We start from the raw sequence: 12,836 nt of genomic DNA, 5'->3' as shown, positions 1-12,836 counted from the left end.
ATAATACAAAATTCATATTAAAAGTGCCCTAATAATTACAAAATTTATATTAAAAGTGCCCTAATAATACAAAATTTATATTAAAAGTGCCCTGATAATACAAAATTTATATTTAAAAGTGCCCTAATAATACAAAATTTATATTAAAAGTGCCCTGATAATACAAAATTATATTAAAAGTGCCCTAATAATACAAAATTTATATATTAAACATACCCTGATAATACAAAATGTATATCTTTAACATACCCTGATATACAAAATATATAATAAAAGTGCCCTAATAATACAAAATTTATATTAAAAGTGCCCTAATAATACAAAATTTATATTAAAAGTGCCCTGATAATACAAAATTTATATTAAAAGTGCCCTAATAATACAAAATTTATATTAAAAGTGCCCTGATAATACAAAATTTATATTAAAAGTGCCCTAATAATACAAAATTTATATTAAAAGTGCCCTAATAATACAAAATTTATATTAAAAGTGCCCTGATAATACAAAATTATATTAAAAGTGCCCTAATAATACAAAATTATATTAAAAGTGCCCTGATAATACAAAATGTTTATCTTTAACATACCCTGGTATACAAAATTTATATCAAAAGTGCCCAAATAATACAAAATTTATATTAAAAAGTGCCCTGATAATACAAAATTTATATCAAAGTGCCCTGATCTTAAAAGTGCCCTGATAATACAAAATTTATATTAAAAGTGCCCTAATAATACAAAATTTATATGAAAAGTGCCCTGATAATACAAAATTTATATTAAAAGTGCCCTGATAATACAAAATTTATATGTAAATGTGCCCTGATAATACAAAGTTTATATTAAAAGTGCCCTGATAATACAAAATTTATATTAAAAGTGCCCTAATAATACAAAATTTATATGAAAAGTGCCCTGATAATACTAAATTTATATTAAAAGTGCCCTGATAATACAAATTTATATGAAAAGTGCCCTGATAATACAAAATTTATATTAAAAGTGCCCTGATAATACAAAATTTATATTAAACATCTAAAACAACATTAAACTAATAACAAAAATATAAAATGTTTAAATGTATCTACCATCAAGGTACAACATGGCTCAATTTTATGTTATATGAAGCAGCCTTGAAAATGTTAACTTTATTTAACAAATATCAATCACTGGAAAAACATTGGAAACATCATAACAATCTGAACACAATAAACAATTGAATAAACTTTATAAAACTATTACCCAAGGTAAAAATTTCACCCATAAATTGTAAAATTTTCATAACAAAGTAACTTATCTAAAATTAAAATAAAAATGTTTTAACATGAAAGTTATGGGAACTAAGGTCTAAGCAATCCAGCATTTTATACAAAAATAGTATAAACTTCACAAAAATGACACATTAATTTTTATATGTATAATCACAACTTAATACTACAGGACATCTCTCAAGATATAATGTGTGTTCCTAAAATTATAAAAATAAAATCAAAAAGGCTGGTTCATCCAAAATTAAAACCAACAAAATTGATGTGTCATTAAGATCTTACTTTCAGGTAGCGTAACGATACTTTCATAGTATCACCATCTTTACAAGTACGGAATGTATCTTTCCCTAGTAACTCTTTCTCTATCTTTTCTTCTAGAACTTCCATCACTCTACCACTGTCACTGAAATACTGTAATCCCTGCTCATCTTTTCTATCCCTGAAATAATAAAAATCTTAAATTCCAGAAAATTCTAGAACAACATATCTCTATATTCCAGGTAAGCTTATGCATATATTAACATTTAATTTTTCTTCATTTTGGCTATAAACATTGTATGATATGTTTAATGCTTACTAAAAATTTATATTATGTTATGTTTGTATACCTTTAATTACTTGGCAAAATTATAAGAGAATAACAAAAGTCTTGATTAACATGTATATACCTGGCTATGTCATAGCACCACCAAACATAAAGCATTCAAATATCAGTTAAATTATCAAGATACAATAAACATCTCAGGATAACAATCCAAACAGCCCATAGCTTACCCTGTAATATTTTAATATACATGTATAATGCAATCAGTCCTAGACAACAGTGAATTACTCAACAATGTCTTTATAACATTTAACAATGTCTATTTTATAACATGTTACAGTAACCAATATTGAGACAGCCAGATAATATAACAAAATTTTCAACTTACATAAGAAGACTGAGTTTAAAGTGGGCATTTTTTATGACTGTTAGAGTAATGTCTGGACAATAGTTTGGTGTCAATATACAGCTCTTTACAATCAGCTCTGATTCAGCTGTCAACAATCCTACTACACTTCCCTTCTCTGTCACACTGACCTCATCATTAGCTACAAGTTGATCATGGGAATATCTACCTGATGCAAGTGGTGTAAACATCGGTTCAACCACAGATACCGACATCTATAACGAGAAAAAAACATCAGGTAAACATTGGTTCAACCAGAGATACTGACCTCTATAAATAAATATAAAAATCTGTTCAACAACAGAACATAAAAATATTTACTGATAATTGATTTTACCTTCTCAATAAAAAATGCTCATGACAAGTTCCTATAGAAACGAAGTTCTATGGGGAAAAAAGAGTGTAAAGAAAACATATTAACATCAAATCAAGGTATCTCATAAAACAGGAAGACACTGACTTGTAACACATCAGATAAGAACATTTGCACAGACTTTGCCATTTAATACATCATACAATAAAAACAAAATAAAAGTATGGAAAATGTGGGCAAAAAAATGTACTTACCTTAATGAAGTTGGGGAAAGAAAACAATAATATAGATGGGAGACGGCCTGTTCACATGCGAGGCACTCATTATGATTATCAATTATATTCTGATAATATAAAATTCACTACCTTGATATAAAAGATATTATGATAATAAAATAATTTCTACCTTGATATAAATGATATAGAGGATATTTGTTTAGTTTAGTGTAAGATCGGAATATATTTCACTGAGTGAGCACCAAAATGTATATTTCACGAGTGGCGCAGCCACGAGTGAAATATGAACTTTCGGTGTTCACAAGGTGAAATATATTTCGATCTTACACTAAACTAAACAAATTTTCTTTTTATTACATGCCAAGGAACGTTTTAAAAAGACATTAAACCTAATACTGAATGAAAAGCGCGCCAAATAATAATACAACGTGACGTCATTTGTCACGTCACGTCATTAAGTTGGTATCCAGTACTGTGCACACTGGTATTTCATTGAAACAACGTAAGGGGCTTAAATTCAAAACAGTGAAATTACCAAAGTGGTAATTTCAATGTTTCAAACAGTGAAATTACCAGTTTTATATCACTGATATATTTCTATAAACAACCGAAAAGCGTGTAATAAAATACAATATTCACTACCTTGATATAAATAATAATATGATAATAAAATATTCACTACCTTGATATAAATAAAGCATCTCTGACACATCCCACAATAATTACATAACATCCCCTCCCTGTCACAGCCACACCTCCTGAAATTATAGGACATTTTTATACAAGCTAGACATCAGCTGGGCAACAATATACTTGTATTATTTCTTGGTTACTGCTACCCAAAATAGCCAGAAAATGTCAATAATGGTCAAAAAAGTGCAGATATGTTTTACATAATAATAAAACTTGCCAGTTTTTATGCCATGATTTAAATGAAAATAAAATGACCAGTTTTAATTGCAAATATTTATTTAAAGAACAAATTCATCAGATTTTAATGCCATATCCAATATAAAGGATCATCAAACCAGTTTTAACACAATGTTTAATATTAAGATAAAACTAACCAGATTCAATACCATGTTTTATGAATAATAATTAGAACTTATTTTACATTGATGGTGTAGGATGATATAAGCTTACAGACACACACTTGAATCCGTTCCTGTAACCTGCTAGTACTAAACAATAAGTGTAAAGTTTCCTCTTAAACAAATAACAAATTGCTCGTAAGGGACTGGAACCCTACTGTCTAGCAATCCTTAGATTAGTAGTCCAAATTGTTAACCACTTAGTCACACTGCAACTTATATCAAGATAAAATTGACCAGTTCTTAAATTCATCTTTAATATCAAGATAAAATTGTCAAGACTTTCTTGCTATATCATAGAATAAAATAAACAAACCAGTTTTTAATGCCATGTTTTAGATTGACCTCACACTGTATACCATCTATGGCACAGTTCTCACACATGAGGCATCTACTGAGAAAGTTAGAGGTATCCCCAGCACTGCCACCCCGATCATGCCACGGTACAAGGTCATTCAACTCTATACCTAAAATATTCAATACAGAACATAACAATTAGAAATAATTTGTAAATTTCCCGTCACATACATGATATCTTAAAACTTATGTTTTTTAAAATCTTGATACACTTGATAAGCTAAGTTATTGAGTGATTTCTTGTTGTTGTTCTTACTGATTTTGTAATGTATTCATAAAGGTTTGTTAAATAATGAAAATATAAATAGTTAAACAGCTCTTATTATTGTAAATTATATTATTTCACTGTGTTGTCACGATAAAAGATAACACTAATACCTGGTCCTAGCTGAAGTGGGACAGAACATGGATGATGGCAATGTTTACATTTGACATCCCGGTTTTCCCCTCCACGTACTAAATGCTCGTGAAAGTATCTTCCTGGTTTCTTAGAAGCTAGAATTTCATACCTACCACCAACAGTAGAATTCTCACAATGCAAGCATGGCATGGTTTTCTGTAAAATAAAAGGTAACATATCCAAACACACAAAAAAAACTGAATTATGAACCACAATTTTATAAGTACATATATTTCTGCCTAGTTTTTTTAACATGAATCACTTAAAATTGTCAAAAAAATGATGGAACAGTTTTAGAACAAAAAGTTCTTAATCTAATTATCAAAGAATGCCTAAAACCATAAATCAAAACTAAGAAAGCAGATTCCAATTAAACCTTTGCTATGTCTTATACTGTATCAGTATATGTTATATTGTACTGTATCAGTATATGTTTTAGTTCATGTTATATCGCACTGTAAAAGTATATGTTATATTGTACTGTATCAGTATATGTTATATTGTACTGTTTCAGTATATGTTATATTATACTGTATCTGTATATGTTATATTGTACTTTTTCAGTATATGTTTCAGAACATGTTATATTGTACTGTTTCAGTGTATATTATATTGCACTGTATCAGTATATGTTATATTCTACTGTATCAGTATATGTTATATTGTACTGTATCAGTAAATGTTATATTGTACTGTATCAGTAAATGTTATATTGTATTGCATCAGTATATTTTATATTGAACTGCATCAGTATATGTTATATTGTACTGCATCAGTATATGTTATATTGCACTGTATCAGTATATGTTATATTGTACTTTATCATATGTTATAACTTACAGCAACAGAGAGCTTGTACTTCACTGCTAAATGATCCATCACATTACAGTAAAGTTTAAGAGTTGTCCAGTCCTCCGAGTGTCTCATATCCTGTATTCCAGGTCCTCTAACTTGTATCACAATCACTGGTAGTCCTGATATAATAAACAACAATAATCACAATCACTGGCAGTCCTGATATTATAAACAACAAAAATCACAATCACTGGCAGACATTATATAATAAACAACAATAATCACAATCACTGGCAATCCTGATATTATAACAACAATAATCACAATCACCGGCAGTCCTGATATTATAAACAACAATAATCACAATCACTGGCAGTCCTGATATAATAAACAACAATAATCACAATCACCGGCAGTCCTGATATTATAAACAACAATAATCACAATCACTGGCAGTCCTGATATTATAAACAACAATAATCACAATCACTGGCAGTCCTGATATTATAAACAACAATAATCACAATCACTGGCAGTCCTGATATATAAACAACAATAATCACAATCACTGGCAATCCTGATATAATAAACAACAATAATCACAATCAGTGGCAGTCCTGATTATAAACAACAATAATCACAATCACTGGCAGTCCTGATATTATAAACAACAATAATCACAATCAGTGGCAGTCCTGATATTATAAACAACAACAATCACAATCACTGGCAGTCCTGATATTATAAACAACAATAATCACAATCAGTGGCAGTCCTGATATTATAAACAACAATAATCACAATCACTGGCAGTCCTGATATTATAAACAACAATAATCACAATCACTGGCAGTCCTGATATAATAAACAACAATAATCACAATCACCGGCAGTCCTGATATTATAAACAACAATAATCACAATCAGTGGCAGTCCTGATATTATAAACAACAACAATCACAATCACTGGCAGTCCTGATATTATAAACAACAATAATCACAATCACTGGCAGTCCTGATATTATAAACAACAATAATCACAATCACTGGCAGTCCTGATATTATAAACAACAATAATCACAATCAGTGGCAGTCCTGATATAATAAACAACAATAATCACAATCACCGGCAGTCCTGATATTATAAACAACAATAATCACAATCAGTGGCAGTCCTGATATTATAAACAACAATAATCACAATCACTGGCAGTCCTGATATTATAAACAACAACAATCACAATCACTGGCAGTCCTGATATTATAAACAACAACAATCACAATCACTGGCAGTCCTGATATTATAAACAACAATAATCACAATCACTGGCAGTCCTGATATTATAAACAACAACAATCACAATCACTGGCAGTCCTGATATTATAAACAACAATAATCACAATCACTGGCAGTCCTGATATAATAAACAACAATAATCACAATCACCGGCAGTCCTGATATTATAAACAACAATAATCACAATCACTGGCAGTCCTGATATTATAAACAACAACAATCACAATCACCGGCAGTCCTGATATTATAAACAACAATAATCACAATCAGTGGCAGTCCTGATATTATAAACAACAACATTCACAATCACTAACAGACCGTATATAATAAACAACCATAGTCACAATCACTGGCAGCCCAGATAAATAGTTTGTTTAAGAAATAAATGAATCTACAACTCTCACCAGAGTTTATAGGAAGATTTGCCAAGTATATAGGGAAACACAACCCCATTCCATTATATTGGTAGCTAGTCGCCCATGAATCATTAATATTTATATTCATTTACATTTGTGTAAACAATGTATGCTTCAGATATATCATTCAATATATGAGGTATACAGTGTTTTTAAACATATAGTGTAACATGTACCCTGTACGTCATATATCCTTTCAATGAGAATTGTTAAATGTCCTTTAATGATCACAGCTCCACTTTCCCAAGCTACAGAAGGTCCTCCGAGCTTAAACACATGTCTGAAAACAAAAAGCTTTATTTTTAACACTATTTAAAAAATACAGATTTATTCTGGCCATACTTATATAATTATCTGAATATATTATTATGATTATATGTATTTAAACAGTTTACATAATAATATATGAGCCTTGTCACAACAAAACCAACATAGTGCGTTTGCGACCAGCATGGATCGAGACCAGCCTGCGCATCTGCACAGTCTGATCAGGATCCATGCTGTTCGCTTACCAACCCTTTTACAAGTAGAGAAACTGATAGCGAACAGCATGGATCCTGATCAGACTGTAAACGCACTATGTTGGTTTTGTTGTGATGTGGCTCATATATAGTTTTACATAATCTGACATCAAACTACAATTTAACATAATACTACAATATATTTCATAAAATAATGGATATGAAAAGATGATATCTCTACCTCTATACAGCTTATAATATGATGATATCACTACCTCTATACAGCTTATATTATGATGATATCTCTACCTCTATACAGCTTATATTATGATGATATCTCTACCTCTATACAGCTTATATTATGATGATATCTCTACCTCTATACAGCTTATATTATGATGATATCTCTACCTCTATACAGCTTATATTATGATGATATATCTACCTCTATACAGCTTATATTATGATGATATCTCTACCTCTATACAGCTTATATTATGATGATATCTCTACCTCTATACAGCTTATATTATGATGATATCTCTACCTCTATACAGCTTATATTATGATGATATCACTACCTCTATACAGCTTATATTATGATGATATCTCTACCTCTATACAGCTTATATTATGATGATATCTCTACCTCTATACAGCTTATATTATGATGATATCTCTACCTCTATACAGCTTATAATATGATGATATCACTACCTCTATACAGCTTATATTATGATGATATCACTACCTCTATACAGCTTATATTATGATGATATCTCTACCTCTATACAGCTTATATCATGATGATATCACTACCTCTATACAGCTTATAATATGATGATATCTCTACCTCTATACAGCTTATATTATGATGATATCTCTACCTCTATACAGCTTATATTATGATGATATCTCTACCTCTATACAGCTTATATTATGATGATATCTCTACCTCTATACAGCTTATAATATGATGATATCACTACCTCTATACAGCTTATATTATGATGATATCACTACCTCTATACAGCTTATATTATGATGATATCTCTACCTCTATACAGCTTATATTATGATGATATCTCTACCTCTATACAGCTTATATTATGATGATATCTTTACCGCTATACAGCTTATATTAAAACAAAAGGAACAATCTAGAAGTTTTCTATAAGTATAAATAAATATGAATAAAAAGATTTTATCTTGAAATAAAGACAGTCACCTGAGTAAGTTTGGGAAGAATGATTCTGGTAGTCCTGGGCAACAGAAGTAAAACTTTGTCCTTTCAACAAATTTATCAGGTTTTGTCAATGGCCAGTAATCTTCCTAGAAAACAAATAAAAGTACATTTTATGAGAGGTGATTACAAAATATGAAGACTTTTGATTTAACTTCTATTATTGACAGCAGAGGACTTTCAAACTTAAGTGGATTGTATCTATGGTTGTAAATAATCAAACACATTAAAACTTACCCAGGACATAATAACTTCAAAGAAGGTAATGTCGTCATTTCTTGTAATGGTCTCATAACCGTTTCGATATATTCCCTATTTTTTCATTTATAAAATGAAAGTGTAAATGTAAAAATATTTTTAATCTGCAAAAAACGCATTAAGAAAAGCCATTTATCTTCAAGAATAAGTCATTTATATTGGGGTAATACATTGATGGAATGATAGGAACATTGTTTATTTTTTTGTATTAGGTAAAGTTTTTTTTCCCATTTACTGAAATATGCTAACCATTCTAAAGGAACTGTACTTCCATAAGTATTTAATTGTATAGCACAGAAATAAAAGATAAAAAAATTATCAGCCAGCCACTCATACTAAATATTATTCAATGTGTCATAGACAAAATTCCGCTTTGTGTGTACTTATAATAAAAAATCTAAGCTATAACTGAAGTCAAGCTGGTCATACTTGTGTGTGTTGCCTGATCAGGCCCTATACTTGTATTGCCTGACCCTAACTTGTTTGCTGCCTGACTAGGCCCTATACTTGTGTTGCCTGACCCTAATGTGTTTGCTGCCTGACCAGGCCCTATACTTGTGTTGCCTGACCCTAATGTGTTTGCTGCCTGACTAGGCCCTATACTTGCGTTGCATGGCCCTAACTTGTTTGCTGCCTGACAAGGCCCTATACTTGTGTTGCCTGACCCTAATGTGTTTGCTGCCTGATCAGGCCCTATACTTGTATTGCCTGACCCTAACTTGTTTGCTGCCTGACTAGGCCCTATACTTGTGTTGCCTGACCCTAATGTGTTTGCTGCCTGACCAGGCCCTATACTTGTGTTGCCTGACCCTAACTTGTTTGCTGCCTGACCAGACCCTATACTTGTGTTGCCTGACCCTAACTTGTTTGCTGCCTGACTAGGCCCTATACTTGTGTTGCCTGGCCCTAACTTGTTTGCTTCCTGACTAGGCCCTATACTTGCGTTGCATGGCCCTAACTTGTTTGCTGCCTGACCAGGCCCTATATGTTTGTGTCTTTACTTTTGGATGCTCAATTTTAGATATTAATACTGAATTCTCTTTAAAATGCTGAAAACATTTTCAAATTCCAAGCTGGGTCAATTTCACAACAAATTTAGTCATGTTAAATTAAAGGTAAACAAATGATTACCAGCATTGAAGCTTCACTTGGTAAATCTTTATATAAGACAAAGATGTATGATACATCCTGTATACTGCACCATGGATCTACTGCAAATGTCAACAAAATGCCTTGCTTCTCTAGAACTCGTAACAACAACATCTATAAATAAAAACAAAATGCTTCTTTACTTACATCACAGTGTAAACTGATAAGCATTATTTCAAATAGAACTAATCACATATAAGTTACCGCAAACATTATACATGTAATGTATGACCTGTAAGAAATGATGACACGAACCAAACTGTTTCTTTTTCACTTTAAAACATTGCTGGTTTGAAGGATATTTAACAATAATCTAAGCAATCGATGACTTACAATTTCATCATCAGATGCTCCAGGCCAAACTGTTTTTAGATCCTGTTTTTTCCAGCAAGGTATTTTGTCTCCAAGGCAACGAATGTCACATGTCTGAGGTGCAGATGTAAACATCAATTTTTGTATAATATCTGCTAAGAATTGGAAATCTGTAACAACTGGTGCAGTCTCTAACTCAGGGTAGTAAACACAATGTCCCTGTCAACAAAACAAATGTCAACTCATGAAACTATACAAACATAACATACATGGTAGTAAACACTATGTCCCTGTCAACAAAACAAATGTCAACTCATGAAACTATACAAACATAACATACAACATGTCTATACAAGACTTGATCATAACATCTTTTAATATCAACAGGTTATTTGATATGAATATTACACATGACGTTCAGAGAGGGATGCTACATATACATGTTATATATGATACAGTAACAAAGGAATACTCACCTATACAAGCAGCATTCATTTGCTTAAGAATTACTTGACAGTAACGAAAGATAAAGTTAAATCCTAAAAATAAGTTACGTGTAAACATACCCATAGTGTTGAATATGACAACAATTTTGCCACGTTATTTGTATATGTTCTTTCAGGAAGGCCTTTAAACTTGCATTTGTTTTGCACATCAGACACTGTTGTCAGTTTTATACTTGATTTCTTCAGCTCCTCACTGTATTCTAACATCTACAATAATTGATGAAGTGTGTTATCACTGTATTCTAACATCTACATTAATCAATGAAGTGTATTATCACTGTATTCTAACATCAACATTAATCGATGAAGTGTGTTATCACTGTATTCTAACATCTACATTAATCAATGAAGTGTATTATCACTGTTTTCTAACATCTACAATAATTGATGAAGTGTGTTATCACTGTATTCTAACATCAACATTAATCAATGAAGTGTGTTATCACTGTATTCTAACATCTACATTAATCAATGAAGTGTGTTATCACTGTATTCTAACACCTACAATAACCAATGAAGTGTATTATCACTGTATTCTAACATCTACAATAATCAATGAAGTGTGTTATCACTATATTCTAACATCTACATTAATCGATGAAGTGTGTTATCACTGTATTCTAACATCTACATTAATCGATGAAGTGTGTTATCACTGTATTGTAACATCTACATTAATCAATGAAGTGTATTATCACTGTATTCTAACATCTACATTAATCAATGAAGTGTGTTATCACTGTATTCTAACACCTACATTTATCAATGAAGTGTATTATCACTATATTCTAACATCTACAATAATCAATGAAGTGTGTTATCACTGTATTCTAACATCTACATTAATCAATGAAGTGTGTTTCATGTAATTCTAACATCACAATAACCAATGAAGTATATTCTACATCTACAATAATCGAATATAGTGTGTTATCACTGATTCTAACATCTACAATAATCAATGAAGTGTGTTATCACTATATTCTAACATCCTACAATAACCAATGAAGTGTGTTATTACTGTATTCTAAACATCTATAACCAATGAAGTGTGTTTTTCAACTGTATTCTAACATCTACAATAACCAATGAAGTGTGTTTTCACTGTATTCTAAACTCTACAATAACCAATGAAGTGTATTATCACTGTATTCTAACATTACATATAATCAATTTGAAGTGTGTTATCACTGTATTCTAACATCTACATTATCGATGAAGTGTTTCACTGTTATCTACTGTATTGTACATCTACATTAATATGAAGTGTATTATCACTGTATTCTAACATCTACATTAATCAATGAAGTGTGTTAACTGTTCTAACACTACATATAATGAAGTGTATTATCAACTATAGTTCTAACATACTAACATTACATCAATGAAGTGTGTTATCACTGTATTCTAACATCTACAATAATCAATGAAGTGTGTTATCACTATATTCTAACATCTACAATAACCAATGAAGTGTGTTATTACTGTATTCTAACATCTACAATAACCAATGAAGTGTGTTTTCACTGTATTCTAACATCTACAATAACCAATGAAGTGTGTTTTCACTGTATTCTAACATCTACAATAACCAATGAAGTGTATTATCACTGTATTCTAACATCTACAATAATCAATGAAGTGTGTTATCACTATATTCTAACATCTACAATAACCAATGAAGTGTATTATCACTGTATTCTAACATCTACAATAACCAATGAAGTGTATTATCACTGTATTCTAACATCTACAATAATCAATGAAGTGTGTTATCACTAT

At 30.6% G+C, this 12,836-nt stretch overlaps 1 protein-coding gene across 3 annotated transcripts in view; it reads right to left on the bottom strand.

The window, feature by feature from the left end:
• Nucleotides 1–12,836, bottom strand: part of LOC132724909 (uncharacterized) — a 64,583-nt gene that overhangs the window by 37,689 nt on the left and 14,058 nt on the right. For all 3 annotated transcript variants that reach the window (XR_009624977.1, XM_060709892.1, XM_060709893.1), the window contains exons 14-24: nt 11,115–11,261; nt 10,570–10,767; nt 10,219–10,350; nt 8,815–8,918; nt 7,302–7,405; nt 5,458–5,591; nt 4,596–4,773; nt 4,177–4,327; nt 3,452–3,527; nt 2,203–2,435; nt 1,553–1,709 (exon numbers count right to left, since the gene is read on the bottom strand). Coding sequence is in view for 2 of the 3 variants with exons in the window: in XM_060709892.1 (XP_060565875.1) it covers nt 1,553–1,709; nt 2,203–2,435; nt 3,452–3,527; nt 4,177–4,327; nt 4,596–4,773; nt 5,458–5,591; nt 7,302–7,405; nt 8,815–8,918; nt 10,219–10,350; nt 10,570–10,767; nt 11,115–11,261 (1,614 nt within the window). In the remaining variant the exon portion in view is untranslated. The remainder of the gene's footprint in view (nt 1–1,552; nt 1,710–2,202; nt 2,436–3,451; nt 3,528–4,176; nt 4,328–4,595; nt 4,774–5,457; nt 5,592–7,301; nt 7,406–8,814; nt 8,919–10,218; nt 10,351–10,569; nt 10,768–11,114; nt 11,262–12,836) is intronic.

The sequence above is a fragment of the Ruditapes philippinarum genome, unplaced genomic scaffold, assembly GCF_026571515.1.
Source record: "Ruditapes philippinarum isolate M1 unplaced genomic scaffold, ASM2657151v2 ctg2869_1_1_1_1, whole genome shotgun sequence".
In the NCBI taxonomy this organism is placed as follows: domain Eukaryota; kingdom Metazoa; phylum Mollusca; class Bivalvia; order Venerida; family Veneridae; genus Ruditapes; species Ruditapes philippinarum.
Note: the sequence above shows the minus strand (reverse complement) of the source record. Positions and strands in the feature narration are given on the sequence as shown.